Source organism: Eschrichtius robustus, chromosome 9, assembly GCF_028021215.1.
Source record: "Eschrichtius robustus isolate mEscRob2 chromosome 9, mEscRob2.pri, whole genome shotgun sequence".
In the NCBI taxonomy this organism is placed as follows: Eukaryota; Metazoa; Chordata; class Mammalia; order Artiodactyla; family Eschrichtiidae; genus Eschrichtius; species Eschrichtius robustus.
This window is the reverse complement of record NC_090832.1, coordinates 48554045-48571894: the sequence shown is the minus strand read 5'-3', so window position 1 is coordinate 48571894 and position 17850 is coordinate 48554045. Positions and strand designations below refer to the sequence as shown.

The following is a 17850-nucleotide window of genomic DNA, read 5'->3' as shown; positions in this document are numbered from 1 at the left end:
CACTGCCGTAGCTCCACTCTGCTCTAGCTTCAGGCTAAGATTTTACGTCCGAAGGCCGCGCAAGTGCACTTGTGTCTCACCGTTACCGTAGCGACTGGTCCTCCCGACAGCAGATCTTCGCTGCCTTGTAAACATCTGAGCAACTGCAGCTCCGGAGGCCCTGGTCACTGGCGGGTAACTAGGCTTTGGCGTGGGATTTTAAAACGTGTGTCTTTAAAGCTGTTTATGATCTATCAGAGGTTCAGTCTTCGTTTACAGTCTCAATACCTGGGGTGGCGGGTCAAATTCCGTTCATTCCGATTCCTCCGGACCCTGCGTTAATCTATTCAACAAGTCCTTTGTTCTAATAGAAAATAATGTCGATGAGCACAAAGAAACCCCAGACAAATAGACGTGTCAGGGTACAACCGAAACTAGGTGGTTATACAGATTGACAAAAATGGCGCTTCAGAGGCCCAACCAGTGTATGTTGAAGCTGTATGCTCCCAACATTAACTTCTAGGCCCTCTGCAGGATTCAAAAGAAATTAAGACATAGATCCAGCTCCAGAAGGCTTACAATCTGATTGAAGATACACACGAAATACTCAAAAAATTGTGACGATTTTGTGGCGCTAAGTGTAATAGGATTCAATAGAAGTCTGATGGAAGAGATGAAATTAAAACTAGGCATTTTATTTATGTACAGTGTTTAGGTGGGACAAAGGAGGAGGAGATTGAAAAATCAGGTATTCCTGAAAACGACCAACTCCTAAAATTTTCAAACATTGAAAAATACTGTAAACTCTTATTGATTAATTTAGACCAGATTTCAATTAAGAACTCAAGCACTTCTTTCATAAAATTAATATTTTCCACAAAAATTCTGAGAAACTACAAAATACTAGGAAGCCTCCCCCCACCAAAAAAAAGTTAAAATTACATGTGTAACTAATGTGTGGTAATAGGAATTGTAATATTCGATTGTTTGGAACACCTTATTCCCCTACCAATACAAATAATAGTTGTTACTATATCTCTGATATCTGGTAAGTTTGAAGTTGCAATGGGTGGTTTATGAGGCTGAGGCTTTCCCACATTTCCATTTAGATGTTTTTCACCTTATTACTCACATATCTTATGATTAATAGGTAACTTTTAGTCAATAATTTTTTGCATTTGCTGGATTTTACTCTTAACTGCTTATTAGTGAGCATGGAGTCAGTGTTAGAGGTGCAGTCAGGTTCCCCTAACACTTCACTTAGGTCTTAACATTAAAGTCCTAAAGTCTGGGGCTTCTAAAATTTGCAAAGCTTGGTCCCGTTTGTGAGTAGATCTGTATCTGTGAGCTATGGTGCCAGCTCATCTGGTATTCTGGCCTCTGCAGAGCTCTACCCTTCATGCAGTGGTTAGGTCCTAGTCATGACTCCCTAGAGGTCATACATGGGAACAGAATTAAATTAAGAAAGTTCTAACAAGTCTCACTAAAAACTTCAGTCTGGGGAGAATCAGACTGAGAGGAAATTCTGCTTGAGAGTCAAGGTAGAACCTTACATACCAGCCACTTTAGGACTTCAGTAGAAGCAGAAAAAACATTTTAGAGTTTATACTTTCCAGGAGTCCACCTTGAAGTCATATATCTGAACATATCCTAAAGTTGAATGCACTCCTAATTAGATGGACTGAGACCTCATTGAAAATATTCAACAAACTTTCAGAAGAGCAAGCAGAACGCAGGCCACCCAGAAGGCTACACACAGCTCTCGTGGAATTCTCTCTGATACACCTCCTCTGATAAAAACACAATGAAAAAGAAAATATGATTTACCTTTCAAACTCTAGCTGTGAGTGGAAGAGCAGATTTCAGATAAGCAGGAAAGAAGTCAAGGAGAATTTACCCACAGAATAGCAGAGTATGGTAGATTGGAGTATCGTTCTGAATTCTTTACTCTCTCGCTTTGCACATGACTGTGCAGTACCTCCTGGAATAGGGGTGTAGGCAGAGTATACGTCTTTGTCCTATTGGTCAGGCTTGGTCAGGTGACTTGCTTTGGCCAATGGAATGATACCAGGTATCAAAGGTTTTAGGTGTGCTTGCATGCTTTTGCCTCTTGGTCTTTGCTATTTTTCGTAAGAAAAACTACCTCAGGTGGCTGCTGTTTCCAAAATGATGAAGACATGTGGACCAGATCTGAATCTCAGTTGAAATGTGGAGTACTGCTAATCCTAGCCAAACCCAGGAGAGGCAAGTGGAGAGCAGCTGAACAGCAGTCTCTCCACAGTCTCAATAAGAAAAAAGGTTTTTGGTTGAAGCTGTGAGATTTTGGGGTGCAATAGTATTGGAGCAATAGCTGTCTAACACACCAAGCAAATAGATTGGGCAAAATTTTATATGTTAAATGTGAGCAAGAGAAAAACATCATTGAAAATTATGCAGACTACTCCTGTAAAAGGAAGGAAGGATGGAAGGAAAATAGCATGTAAAAGATGAATGAAGTACATGACCTGTAAAACCTAACCTAAGGGGAAAAAAGAAAATTCATATAATTTTTGTGCTGTAGAGGAACTTATTAATAATAAGAATGTGAATTTGGTAGTACAGGAACTTAAAGACAAGATGCTAAAATAATGTATTGAGGGCTGAGTCTTGCCTTGTTTTTTTCACTACTATATCCTTAGTACTTAGAACTTTGCCTGGTGTACTATAGGTAATCAATAAATATTTGGTGAATAAATGAACTAAAATGGAAATAAAAGAGAAAGGAAACTAAAGACCAAAACATGTTAAAGGACTAATGAATAATTAGAAGCACAGAGAAGCAGACTAGAGAGCTGAAAATCAAATTACTGATTAGAAGAAAGGCTTGAGATAATCACAGAGAACACTGAGGCAAAGGACAAAGGTATAATAGCTCTTGGAAGATAATATATGTGAAACAGATAAAGACGGTTCAACATAAGATTAATAAGTGCCCCTGAAATAGAGAACACAGCAAATTGAAGGAGAAATGTTCTTATTGATATAAAAAATAATACAGGAGGAAAAATCTATAGATTAAAAGCATATACCATGTTACATGGAATAATTTCTATAGAGCAGTCAACACTAAGGGATATACCCTGGTTCAGTTACTCAGTTTTCAGAATAAAGAAAGAATTCTTTAGGTACACAGGCAAGAAACAAAAGTTGGGGGGCGGCATGGAGAAAAAACAATTAGGCTCCTTTAGATTCATCTATAGTACATTTAGTACTGGACGACATTACAAAGATGCTACAAATTTCGGAGAAGGAATAAAATGTGTTCCAAGGAAAATATACTCCTGTAGCTTTCAAAGTTGTCATTTAAATATACTTTGAATTTGTGGGCACTCTATCAATTTTTATTCCTGCTTGCACACTGCATTTCTGAGCCCATCTCTTTGTCATATAACTTGACAAACACAGCCAACAGCAGCTAACATGTTATTGGCATTCTGTCTTCCAACCTCTTCACCTAGCATTCACCAGCAAATCATCTGCTTTCTAGGTTATCACAGAGTTTTCCAAAGATTTTTCCAGTAGGTTTGCCACTGAATAGCATAGACAACTATCCTCTCAGTTTCCAATAACAATTTTCTTGACACTCGCTGCTTGACCACTATGCTGGTGACTTATATTTTATGTTTTTGTTATGGCAGTACCTAAGTCTGTATAAGTCAGGATAAATTTTATTATGCTGTGGTAACAGCCAACCCCCAAATCTCAGTGGTGTAAAACAACAGTTGTTTATTTTTTGCACATGATACATGTCCATTGGAGGGGGGAGTCTGGTGGCTATGCTTTATGTTATCTTCACCCTGGCACCCAAGTTGCTGAGCTACCACTATTTGATAATTCCTGGTTTTTGTGGCAAAGAGAAAGACAACTCAGGAGGGTCTTGTACTGCAATTAATGGCTGCTGTTAATTTACTGGCCAAAACTAGTCACATGGGCTCCAAGTAATCATAAGGGGACCAAGAATTACAATTTCTGGAAGACAGAAAGCCAGAAATATTTGATGAACAACATTTGTAAGTTCATCACAAGCACTCTCAGACATGACACCAAAACACAGTCTCTGTGGTAGGCAGCCTCTCAGATGGTACCCAGTGATCTCTGCCTCCTAGTTTTTTTTGAACTTCTCTACAGATGATCTGCCTCCTATTTTTGTGTAATCACCTCCCATTGAGTCTGGGCTGGACCTAGTGGTTTCTTTCTAATGAATAGCGTCCAAACACAGCCCAGCAGCCATCCTGAGTTGGGGAGACAGAGGAACGAAGACAAGAATGACAGCAGACTTTCTTGTTGGAAACAATGCAAGCCAAAAAACACTGTAGAAGAATATTTAAAGTCCTTAAAAAAAAACCCCACAAAATTGTTGACCTAGGATTCTATACCCAGCAAAAAGAATGTTCAAAAATGAAGATGAAGTAAAAACATTCAAAAGTGAATGAATTAATCACCAGAAGTCCAAAACTTAAATGAAAACCTTCAGATAAAAGGAAAATTATGTTGGATGGAAATCTAGACCTACTCAAGGGGATAAGAACACTGAAAATGATAAATATGTGGGTAGATATAAAAGACTTCTCTTGAAAAATTTCCTAAAGAGATGATTGCTTAAAGAAGAACTAATAATAATGTGCTGTGGGGTTTATGGTATACGTAGATGTAAAGTACGTGACGACAAAGTAATACAGGGTGTGAGGGGGAAATAGAATATATTCTTGTAATTTTCTTGTGTTGGAAGTGGTATAATGTTATTGAAGGCAGACTGAAAAGTTAAAGATGTATACCATAAACCCTAAAGTAACCCAAAGCAAAGCAAAACAAAACAACATGCGAGTTTGTATAGCAATGAACCAATAATGGAGATAAGATAGATTCATAAAATATATTCAGCTGTTTCAAAAGTACAGAATAAGAACAAAAGGGGAACAAAAACTGATGGCACAGAGTACAAATAGTAAGAAGGCAGATTTACATTCAATCATATCTATCGCATTACATCAAAACACCCTAATTTAAAAGTCAGAGATCATCAGAGTAGATTTGTAAAAAGCAAGACTCAGCTATATACTGTTTATAAGAAAGCTACCTCAGGGCTTCCCTGGTGGTGCAGTGGTTGAGTATCCACCTGCCAGTGCAGGGGACGTGGGTTTGATCCCTGGTCCGGGAAGATCCCTCATGGTGCGGAGCAGCTAAGCCCCTGTGCCACAACTACTGAGCCTGCGCTCTAGAGCCCACGAGCCACAACTACTGAGCCCACATGCCACAACTACTGAAGCCCGCGCGCCTAGAGCCCGTACTCTGCAACAAGAGAAGCCACCACAATGAGAAGCCCGTGAACCGCAATGAAGAGTAGCTCCCACTCGCTGCAACCAGAGAAAAGCCGGCATGCAGCAACAAAGACCCAACGCAGCCAGAAACAATAAATAAATAAAATAAAATAATAAAAAAAGAAAGAAAGCTACATCAAATATAAAGTTTGAAACTAAAAATATAGGAACATTATATGAACACTAACGAATACAAAGTAGCTATATAAATTTTAGACAAAGTAGAGCAAAGAATACTACTAGCGATAAAGATATTTTATAATAATAAAAATATAAATTCATCAAGAGTACATAATGCTACTAAAAATTTATGTACCTAATGAGTTTCAAAATACGTGAAGCAAACACTGGCAGAATAGAAAAGAGAAACAGATATTCATAATTATAGTTGGAGATTGCAACATCTTTATTTCAATAATTGATAAACAAGTATACAGAGAATGAGTAAGAATGCAGAAGACTTGAACAACTCTGTCAACCAATTACGTGTATAGAATACGTCACCCAACAACAGCAAGATACACATTCTTTTCAAGTGTACATAGAACATTTACCAAGATAGTCCTTATTCTGGCCATAAACAGGTCTCAATAAATTTAAAAGAATTAACATAATACAAAGAATGTTCTCTGTTAACAATGGAATCTAAGAAATCAGTAACAGAGAAATAGCTGGAATATTCCCAAATATTTGAAAACAAAATATCATAGTTCTAAATAACCCATTGGTCAAAGAAGAAACCAAAAAGGAAAATTTTAACTGAAGGAAATGAAAATAACAAAATTTCAAAATTTGTGAAATGAAGCTAAAGTACTGCTTTGATGGAGATTTATAGAATTAAATACTTATGTTAAGAAGATCAAATCAATGACCTAAGCTTCCATTTTAAGAAACTAGACGAAGAAAAGCAAATTAAACCCAAAGTAAACAGGAAAAAAGGAAATACTAAAGATTGGAGTTGAAATCAAATAAATAGAAAACAGAAAATTAATAGAGGAAAAAAATCACTGAAACCTAAATATGTTTCCCAGGAGATTAAAATTCTTTTGTGGGCTCCCTTGCTCATAAGGTAAAGTCTAAAATCTTTAACTGGGGTTCATGTTCCTGCTTGATTTAGCCTCTACTTATTCTCTCTGACCTGGTTTCTTTTTTATTTTCTCTGCTGTGGTTATGCTGGCCTTTCAGATTTTCTGTTGTCCTTTCTACTGGCACAGGACCATTGCACATGCTGTTTCCTCTGTTTGCCCCCTTCCCAACTGTCTCAGTGTCTTTGCTTCCTACCCACTTCCACCTAGTTAATGCCTACACGTCCTTTAGATTTAGTGCTAATCTAGAGCATGCCCTACCCTAACTTGTAAACTCCATTAGGGCAGACACTGTATTTGTTTTGCTCAATATTTTACCTTCAGTACTTAACACATGCCTTGCTTATGGTGGATTATCAGCAAATATTTGTGGTATGAATAAAGTAATTCTAATAATGGATATTTTCTTAGGATATGACCAGTTCAAACATTACTCTTTTTCTGTATCTCATGAATCAATATCCTGAAGATTGAAAGATCACTATTCTTGCACTCATGAGAATTAAGAGAGAGTATTTAGAGATTTCACCATTTTTTTTTTTCACTATTTATACTTCACCTATTCATCCATTCCCCTGTGAAGATCTGCTGTAGAGTCAAGTTTATTTTATCTTCTGATGTATATACTCTAGTGCTGGATAGTTCCATCCTTAAGGCTACTTTTTGGTTTGTCTCACTGTATCATCCATATTAAAGAAGAACCTTGGCACAACTTGTGCCAAATAAACTAGTTTAAAATGATGGTAAACTGGGGGAATTTAAGAATATTTCACATGCGAATATTTGCTTTGCAGCTTAAAGATAGTATATCAGTGATTAAAAAGTGAAATCAATGCCTCAACACTCTGATTGAAATTTTGTACCCCAGCCGTTGGCTTTTTATTCCTCAAAACAACTCTATGATGTAGAAATTAATACCATTTTACAAACTTTTAGTGACTTGCTCAGTCTCAGAGTTAACACGGTGTTCGAATTTAAACCTAACTCCGAGGCGCTAACCCACCGTTTTCGCACTGCCACCCACACAGAAAATTCAAACTATTAAAAAAATGTTGCCATACTAAGCATCAAATGTTTAGGTCCTAGTGATATATTAGCTAACAATGACCAGCAATTATTTCAGTTTGTCTGACTGTGACACAGTCAGTTAAATGATTTCTCTAAGCTAAGATTGTGATCAACTCTTCACAGCACCCTAGTAAGAAAGAGAAGGTAGAGTTCAGCTTTTATCTAACATCAACTTAATTATGTAAAATGCTAATTTCCTATTACATAAAGCATATGAAAACAGAACAGTGGGAACTTAGCATAAAATGTAGGTAGTAAAAAAGATTTTCATTAAATGTGAAAAATGCTCATTAGCATTTAATAGTTCAGTCATCAGCTAAGAAAACTGAAAAAAAATTGATTAGCTGAAGAGTAATGTTCTGGCTTAAGAGTTAAACTTAAGTATTACATTCAGTGAGGTAAGCTGTTGATACAGAAACTGGGAGAGAAAGGGCAGTCCAGAAGATAAGTTTCAGCTTGTTGCTGGAACTACAAATTGAGACATTTTATGCTCTAGCAGGTAGGGAACTATATGAAAGAATCTCTGATGTCATAATTCCTGGGTGTCACTGGGATATTTTATCATCATTCATTTGGTGAAGATGTTATAAACGGAGAACTCAGGGCCCAGGGAACAGAATAGAGAGGACAGTATAAGATGTATTCTTCCTTTCTCATTATTCCTGTCACTTGGGAATTTCAAGCCTCTTTTGAGGAAACAGGAGAGAAGAGGTAGTCCAGGCATTAGAGAGAGGGTTTAGAGAGTCCTACATAGGAAGAACGATAAAGAAATTTGTAAAGGTGCAGTTTGAGGCTTTTGGCATGGGACAAGGACATGGCTAGATTGGATTAATTTGGCTTATTAGTTAAGGGAAAGTCTGGAAGACAAAGGTAATGAGGAGAATAGGATATAAAGTGAGGAGAATCTCATGTGATTTTGTGCAGATTGATTAGACTGTCGGTTTAGAATAGATACAGATAAAGTAATTCATAGATTAAAATATTTAATGTTGGAAAATAAACAAGGCAATGACAACAAGAATAAAACCTTCACACAAACTTTAGAGACAATTTTTTAGCTAGGTTTCAGCTTGTTGCTGGAGCTATGAATCGTGATATTTTATTTGTTAGCAGGTAGGAAACTATGTGAAAGAATCTTCTGGTGTCAGAATTTCTGGGTGTCACTGGAACATTTGATCATCATTCCTTTGGCAATTCCAGCCTTCTCTGGAAGGTCAGTAGAAGCAATTGATTTATTCACCTCTACAGGAATCAGACTCGGCCTATTTTGGTAAGTCTGTGTATCCTTGATCAAGTTAGCTGAAGCTTAATACTTACATATGATAGCTAGTTATACTAAACCATAGTTTTTACTATGGTTTTACTAACTTGTCATTGAGCATAACACTTTTTTCTTCGATAATGGACACACAGTCTATAACAACTGTTATATAATATTCAAATTCCAAAACTTTTAATAATTTAGTTTTATTATTACCACAATAAACACTTATTTATTAGGCATAGAATACTGCCCTAGGCATAAGAAAGTTATAAGACATTTTTCATTGTTCCTGCCCTTTGCTGAAGACATGTAAATTTATACAAGATAGAGCTATTAATTACCCACTGTGTCCCAGACACTGTTCTAGGTATTAAGGATTTAATCACTGGTGACAAAGACAGACATGGAATGGGAGTGGGGGGGACAATGATAAAGCAAAAACATTTACAAAAAAATTAGAGCACTGGTTCTCAACAGGGGGAGATTTTTCTCCCCTTTTCTACCAAGTGATATTTGGCAATGTCTGGAGATATTTTTGTCGCAGCTTTGTGGTGGGGTGCTACTGGCATGTGAGTGAGTGAGTGGAGGCCTTGGATGCAGCAAAACTTCCTACAATGCACGGGACAGTCTCCTCCCTCCTAAACAAAAAGTTACATGACCCTAAATGTCAATAGTGTCAGAGTTGAGAAATCCTGAATTAGAGCGATGATAACTGTTATAAAGCAGAAGTAGAGTGCTAAGAAAACATATAATGGAGGGGTTATAAAAATCTTCTCCGAGAAAGTGACATTTAAATTCAGACTTAATGAATGAGTTGGCCCTAACAAGTAAAGAGTGGGAGCAGTGAGGTGGGGAAGAATTCCAAGCAGAGGCAACAGTAGGCACTGAGGAGCTTATTTTGTGTAGTTGTGTGTGTGTATGTGTATCATATATAGCATATGTATCTCATATATACATTACATTGCATATGTGCATGTATATATTTAATCATGCTCAGTAGTATCTGCTGAGTAATAGCAGTTAACATTTATTGAGCCTGTACTACATGTTAGGCACTGCATTTCACATGTATTACTTTATTTAATCCCCATTATTACCCTGGAGGTAGATAATATTATTAAGCTCAGTTTATCTTTGAGAAGCATACTTGGTTAAGTACCTTGCCTAAGATCACATAGTTGGGAAGAGCCAGAGCCAGGATTTGAATCCAGGTCAGTCCAGCTCTTCCAAGGCACTTTCTTAACTAATGCACTGTAAATGTAGAGAGGCAGGGGTTAACAAATAACCACCAGGAAGAGAAGGAATAGCTGTAGATATCAGGCAGATGTGAAACTCTTGTACTTCAAAGGAAGACAAGGGTTTAGCTAGGCAGAGAGGCAGTGGGAGCTCAAGCTTGTCAATTGCCATAACCATTCAAAGGAAAACAATTTTTTTTCACATAACATAAATGGACTTCAGTTATGTTAACCATAGGGCACAGTTTACTTTATCATCTAGTGGCTATTTTATATTTGCTCAAGACTTAAAATTGTATGTAAGGGAGAGTTGTATAATAGAGTATTTATGTACTTTTATAGATATTTAAATATGTCGTTTTCAGAATGTTTCTATATGCCTATAGCAAAATTAATATTAAGAATTTCAAAGAAATATTTGAAAACAACTCACCCCTCCTCTCCATTATTTTAACTTTCTAATCTAGGTTTTCAGTGAATTATGCCTTTTCGGTTTGGGACCCAGCCAAGGAGGTTTCCAATGGAAGGGGGAGACCCTTCAGTTGGGCTGGAGCCTGGGCTGAGCTCCCGTGCTTCCTGTAACGGGAAAGAGTTGTTACCAAGCAGGTAAAAAGTCTTCTTGTCCTAACAACTGAGGAGATGTGTAATGGCTATCATCAATGCAAGCTTTAGCTGACATTCAATTAGTAAGAAAGAAGCCTAGGAGCATTGCTGTTATTAAATTAGTTTTACCAGAGCCTAGGTTTTCTTAGCATAAAGTCTGTATATTGTAAGTCTGAATGATAGACCAATTTTGGGGGGTAAATATTTAGCTAGTTTTTTGTTAATAGTTTCAAGATTATATAACATTCAATCAAATAAGCAAACCTTTAGTGCTATTATGTGCAGGGCACTGTGCTAGGCATAAGGCTACAAAATACGAAAAAGACTCAGACCTCAGAGTCAGTGTCACTTTGGCTTTGACTTGACCTTTGGCAGAAGGAGAGTGATATAGAGGTGAAGATTCTATTTTTGCAAAATTGAAGAAAACTATAATAGGATTTATTCCACTTTTCTTCTGTTTACCATAGTACATTGTTTGATTTCTCATGGCTTGGAATTTTCAGAACACAGATTTAAGCTTAATAAGGTAGGTACTTTAAACATCAGAGTTATTCAAGGATAAAATAGGCTACTTCGGGAAATACTGATTAGTAGTCTTTAGAAATGTTTAAGGTTGGGTTATTATTTGATGGGGATGTTGGAAAGGAAATTCAAGCACTAGGTGTATTTTTAGGCTAGATGTTATTTAAGGGCTCTTTTAAACCTGAGATCCTATCAACATTTGAATAGTATGTGGAATAGTATGTTCAGTTTTATATTTTTCCACAAATATTCTAGTTTTTAAATCACTCAACTGGAGTGATTTTAAGGTGCATATATGTATGAATTGCCATAGTATTATCACTTATGTTTACAACTATGCACTCCCCCCTGCCCCACTTTTCTTTGCCATTTAGAAATCCCTGCATACCTTTCAAGAGAACATCTGGAGGGTTATCTTTGTATTTATAAGTTTCTTTTGATTAAATGTATGGCACAACATTTAACAACAATTTCTTTGCAATGTAAGTCTAAAATGTCTGCCTCATTAGTGCCACTGTGTTATATTTTGTGACATTCAGAGATTTCAAAAAGACTTAAAACAGCTGAATATACACTCAAACTTTGGTTCTCTGAAAAAAGTTTCCTTTTTTATATCTAAGTACATGTCATTTGCTCTTTTATTTAGGCAACTCCGAAGATGCCCTGGAAATCATTGCCTGACAATAGCTGATGTTCCCATCACTGTCTTTGCAACAATGCGAAAGCCACCTGCACAAAGCAGCAAGGAAATGCATCCTAAATAGCATCATTAAGTCTTTTGTAGAGGTTTGACTAAGTCAAGGGTAATGGACCAGTATCATCTTATGATCTGGTAAGCAAATAAAAGTGGTGGCACCTTTGGATGGTGACAGTAGTTGAAATATTTACTTTTTGTAGGGAAAGACCGGAATGTAGTCTGTAAAACATGTGTAGTGATAAGCCATCAGTTATGTTTGATAGATAAGACAGAATAATATTTCACAATTAGAAAGTGCCTTAGAGATCATCTTGCTCACAGTGGATCGTTAATATCAACAATTCACAATGAAGCTTAAGCCACCTTGATTATCCGTCAGGAAGGGCACATTCTAAATGCTTAATGTGTTTTGGGCTGATTTCCTTTGCTTATTTTTGGGTTGCTACTTAGCTGAATCCTTTCACTTGAATACCCTAATCCAGTTTCTGTCTTTCTGTCTTTTGATAATGTTCTGCCCAGGAATGATTATATTGGGTGAGACATGGAGCCCTGTGGGTTATGCATTTTGAAATAATACCCAAGACTGAAGGAAATTCTTATTCCATGGTTAATCTGCAAAGCATATACACTGCTATCATATGGGAGCTCAGGTTACTGGTTAAATTTATTATAATGAGGTCAAGGCTGTGATTCTAACCCCTATTTTTCCAGGAAAAATGATGTCTCATCATCACACTATTACCTCAAGTCCCAGCCAGTCATCTTGAAATTGTCCACAGTTAGTATTGAGAAACCTCAGATGGATCTTTTTATTTGATTAGACTTAAGGCTCAGTTTTGAGGTGTAGGCCAGCTCTTTCTGTTTTCTTTTTCTTCTTTTAATAGTTCCAAGAAACTCGCTTGCCTTCTTTTCCTCTTGACGGTTGCCACCCTTCATCCCATGAAATTTTTTTTTCTCCAGAAGACAGACTTTAGTGTCAGATACAGTTTCCCCAGTTTCTTATCTACTTTTCTGCTCCTGAAGAGATATATATATATATAGATATATAGATATAGATATATATATAGATATAGATATATATATATATATATATCTCAAAGCCTTTTTATGTGAAAGGTTTATTAGCTTATAATTACTTGCACATAGATGCATGTGTGCTACATGAGGTGAAAAGAAAAGCTTTTCATCAGGGATTTATAAATGGAGAAATTCTGAGAGCTCACACAGTGCTAGGAGATGTTTGAATTCCAACCCGCCAGAGTGGAAAGACCTCACTGAACCTGTAGGGCATTGAGTAGAGTCCTCAGGAAGGTCATGTCTTAGTAGGAGGTCTAAACTAGCACTAGATTAAAGGTTAATGTATACTAACTTTAACAAAGTTTACAAATAAGACTTGAGAGAATCAAGATGATCCACGAGTAAATTATTTGCCAAATAAACATTTAATACTCCTCACAGGAAGAGAAAAAAATCCATAAAGGAAATTGCCCAAGGCTGGGGAAAGAATCATGGGAAAGGAGAAAGGAGTAATGAAAAATTCCTCAGAGCTCATACAAGGCTGGGAATAATTTGTGATTCAACCATAGTGGAAAGAGCTTTTAATATATGGAGTAGAGTCCTCAGTGAGATATTGCCTCACTGGGGGTAGGTTTGGAGTGGAGGATAGCTTTAGACTGAAGGCTGCTCTGGACCTGCCCTAACAAAGCTTAAGAGCAAGCGTGGAAAGGGTCAAACTGATTCCAAGTAACTAAATTGCATCCAAGGAGGGAAAAAAACCCTCACAATTTAAAGAACTACAGTGAAATCCAGCACCAAAAACGTAAAATTCACAATGATTGGTGTCCAATAAAAAATTACCAGGCGTGCAAAAAAGAAGGAAAATGCAGTCCATAGTCAAGAGAATCATTAGTCAATAGAAACAGATTCAGAGTGCTGGATGATAGCATTAGCAGACAAGCTACCATAAGTGTTCAAGTAGTAGATGAAAGCATAATCACCATGAAGAGAGAAATGGAAGGTATAAAACGGACCCAACTGAACTTCTAGTGATGAAAAATACAATATCTGAAATAAAAATGTACACCGAGTGGGATCAAGAACAGATTATACACTGGAGAAGAAAAGATTAATGAACTTGAAGACATAGCTATACAAATTATCCAGAATGAAATATGAAGGAAAAAAGACTGGAAAAAAGAGCATACATTTTGTGTTTTAATAGCAAGCAGTCTAACATATATGTAAGTAGCTTCCCAGAAGGAGGAGGGAGGACAATAGAAAAATACTTGAAGAAATAATGGCCACATTTTTTCCAGATTTGATGAAAACTATAAATTCACAGGTCCAAGTAGCTTAACTGACCCCAAAGAAAATAGACATGAATAAAACAAAACAAACAAAAAGCCATATAATTAAATTGTCTAAAACCCAGGGATAAAGAGAACATCTTAAAACCCAATAGAACAAAAAGGACACATTCATTCAGAGGAACAACAACAAAAAGAATGAGAGCACTTTTAATCAGAAAGCATGCAGGCAAGAAGGCAATGAAGTCATATCTTTAAAGTATCTCTCAAAAATTGTGAAGTAAGGACTTTTCATCACCAGCAGATCAGCACTATAAGACATGTTAAAGGAAGTTTTTTCAGGCAGAAAAAAATACTAGATGGAAATTTGTATAAGGAAATAAAGAGCACCAGAAACAGAAAATATGTGGGTAAATATAAAAGACTTTTTCTCATTTTTAAACATTTATTTAACAGGCAAATGACTGTTTAAAGCAAAAATAATAACAATAATTTATATAAAAGTATAATGTATGGTAACAATAGCAAAAAAGACAGGAGGAGGAAAATGGAAGTTTACTTTTGTAAGTGTCTTAGATGATTTATGAAATGGCATAATAGTATTTGAAGACTGACTGTGATGAGGTAAATATGTAATTGTAAACTTTAGATTTATTTCTAAAAGCAAACAGTAACAGAGAGCTAATACACCAGTCAGGGAGATTAAATGGAATAAATATCACTCAATTAATCCTAAAGAAGGCAGGAAAAGAGGCAAAAAGAACAAAGATAATAGATGTAAACCAAACCATATTGACATTTGCATTAATTACAAAAGGTGTAAACACTTCAATTAAAAGACAGAATATGAGATTGGCTAGAAAAGAGGATGGTGTCTACATGAACCTATGTTAAGAGTCTCATGCTGTACTGATTGAGCTAACCAGGCACTACATGAACCTACTTTAAATTAAAAGTATAAAAGGATAAAAATAGATATCCCATGTAAACATTAATCAAAAGGAAGTTGGAGTAGCTATATTAATAATAGACAAGAAGATTTTAGAGCAAGGAATACTACCAGAAATAAAGAGGGACATTTCATTGATGATAAAAGGGTCATACAATCTCAAATGTTATGCAGAGCTTCAAAGTACATGAATCAAAAACTGATGGAAAGAACAAATAACTCCACATTTATAGCTTAACATTTTTCAACAACTGGTAGTAGAACAACAGTACAGCAGAATACTATACATTCTTTTCAAGCACACATGGAAAATTTACCAAGAATAGACCATGTTATAGGCAACAAAACAAAGTATGCAGAGTGTGCAAAGTACGTTCCACAACAGAATTAAATTCGGATTCAACAGAAGAATGTCTGGAGACTCTCCAAATATTGGAATACTAAATGAAACACTTTCAAACAACTCATGAATAAAAGAAGAAATTACAGGAGAAATTAGAAAGTATTTTGAACTGAATGAAAATGAAAACAACATATCAAACGCATGGGGTGCAACTAAAGTAGTGCTTAGAATTAAAGCCTTAAATTCTTTCATCAGAAAAGAAGAAATGTAGGGGAATTCTCTGGTGGTCCAGTGGTTAGGACTCCAAGCTTCCACTGCAGGGGGCATGGGTTCAAGCCCTGGTCGGGGAACTGAGATCCCCACATGCTGCATGGTGTGGCCAAAAGAAAAAAAAAGAAAAAAGAAATGTCTCAAGTCAATTAATCTAAACTTTAACCTTAAGAAAGAAGAAAAGATGAGCAAACTAAACCCAAAATAAGCAGAAAGAAAGAAATAAGATGAAAAAATTAATGAAATAAAAGACATAAATAATAGAGAATAATCAATGAAACCAAAATCTGGTTCTTTGATAAGACCAATAAAATTGATAACCTCTAGGCAGAACTAACAGGAAAAAAAGGACACAGATTACTGATATCAGGAATGAGAGTGGGACTTCACTGCAAATTTTAAACATTAAGAGGATAAATAGAGTTTTTCACTGGTATGAATTCTTTAGTCTTCTAAGACTTCTACCTTGAATAAATGCCTTCCCATATTCCTTACATTCCTAGGCAGGAGCTTTCTGTGAAGGGGATATTATAAACAGTCTGAGGGCAACCCTGTGGCATCACGCTTTCATAACCTTCCTTTAGGTTGACATCAGCTCACGAATCATCCATCTTTAGACATGATCATTTGAAAACGTGTTCTCTGAGGTTGCTGATTTAGCTCACTGTAAACTCACTGTGATCTGGCTGGGCTAGTGAGGGACTCAGTGCTAAGCAGCTACCATCACTACACTTCCTTCCTTGAGGGATTCAGTTGCTATTCTTCTGGTTGGTAGTGTCATGTTACCTTCCTCTTCGGTGTGAGCCTCTCTGTCACATGATTTGGCAGATTAGCAGGCTTTCACCCCTAAAACTCATCTATGCTCTGCCCACCCCATCCTGCCCCCTAGCAGTATCCTCTGTGAATGGGGTCCTCTGGTGTTGTGAAGTTTATAAACTGAGTGGCCTTATCCATGGTAGCCAATCTTTTCCTCTACTTTTCAGGGCTTGAAAGGTTACCAAAGACTTGAGGGAATGCTTCTTGTCTCTCTGATCAGCTATGCCATTTTTTCCCCTAGTCTTCTCTCCATATCTTCAGGCAAATCAGAGATCCCTGGGGCTTAGGGGAACCCAAGTGGAGAAGTCAGTATCACTTTTTCCTTTCTGAAGATTGCCAGGCACTTTGTAAGTGATTGCCTTGGGAGGTGAGATGAGGGGGTAACTTTTATGGAAAATTGGCTTTCCTGAAATTTACTCAAAGAATATTTATTGAGCATATACCTACATGCCAGGCATTGTTCTAGGCTCTTACAACACATCATTGGATGACAGACAAAAATTCGTGGAACTTACATTCTGGACAGTGCCTCTTCTGTTGCCTTTATACAGACTGTGTGTGTGTGTGTGTGTGTGTGTGTGTGTGTGTGTGTGTGTGTGTGTGATTTGTATGTAGTGTGTTGGGGGCATTGTGGTTTTACATTGCTGGTTATACTGAAATGACTTCTTTGAGCCAGTCCTAAAGAGAAGGAATTGGCTTCACACCTCAAAGTTTGGTGAACCTAAAATGTGTATTTACTGCTTTATGGTCCTAGTTATAGGCTGTAGTCACCAATTAAGGTAAGCAAAGACCCTACTTAACACCCTATACTACCACGCTATGTACAAGGAAGTGGGAGCACAGGGAACAGAAATAGCCCAGTGTCTTCTGAGATGCCCCCTTACAAACTGTGGGCTGAGAACTGAGGTGGTTCTTACTGGACAAAGGGTAGGTGGATATATATTATTCTGTGTTTACAGAATGGGAAGTATGTGTCTATAAATGTGTATGGTAAACACTTAAAACCATTCTTCTAGGTAAGATCATTTTGGCTTCAGCTATTATTGCTATGGGCTTGATTCTTTCTGTGTTTCCCAATTCACAATTTCAAGAGAAAATTTTCAGTTGTTGGAACTCATCTTTTCATACCACCAGATAATGGGATGTTGCTTCACTGGAAAGCAATAGGATGGTGCCCTCACCCAATCAGCTGTGGCCATGAGAGGAGGAAGTAGGATACAGGCCCAAATAGGGCTGCTTCTTCAAACTGGGGCTATGGGAGGCCTCTTGATTTCAAAGGTGCTCTGAACTGGCAGGGGCCATGAATGACAACTAGTCAAAATTACTCTGAACATCCAATCTGTATTTCTATGTATG

At 36.9% G+C, this 17850-nt stretch overlaps 1 protein-coding gene across 6 annotated transcripts; it reads left to right on the top strand.

The window, feature by feature from the left end:
• Window positions 1–22: 22 nt before the first annotated feature.
• FAM229B (family with sequence similarity 229 member B) lies at window positions 23–11976 on the top strand. 6 transcript variants are annotated; one of them, XR_011074961.1, is made up of 5 exons: window positions 23–174; window positions 8600–8759; window positions 10456–10594; window positions 11059–11117; window positions 11760–11976. XR_011074961.1 is itself a non-coding variant. In XM_068551217.1 (4 exons), the coding sequence occupies exons 3-4, from the start codon at window positions 10470–10472 to the stop codon at window positions 11875–11877; spliced, it is 243 nt and encodes an 80-aa protein (XP_068407318.1). In that variant the 5' UTR covers window positions 23–174; window positions 8600–8702; window positions 10456–10469; the 3' UTR covers window positions 11878–11976. The 6 variants fall into 6 exon arrangements, 5 of the variants coding, with proteins under 5 accessions (XP_068407318.1, XP_068407316.1, XP_068407319.1 ...); XM_068551217.1 differs by lacking the exon at window positions 11059–11117 and having other exon boundaries at window positions 8600–8702; XM_068551215.1 differs by lacking the exon at window positions 11059–11117.
• The last annotated feature ends 5874 nt before the right edge of the window (window positions 11977–17850 follow it).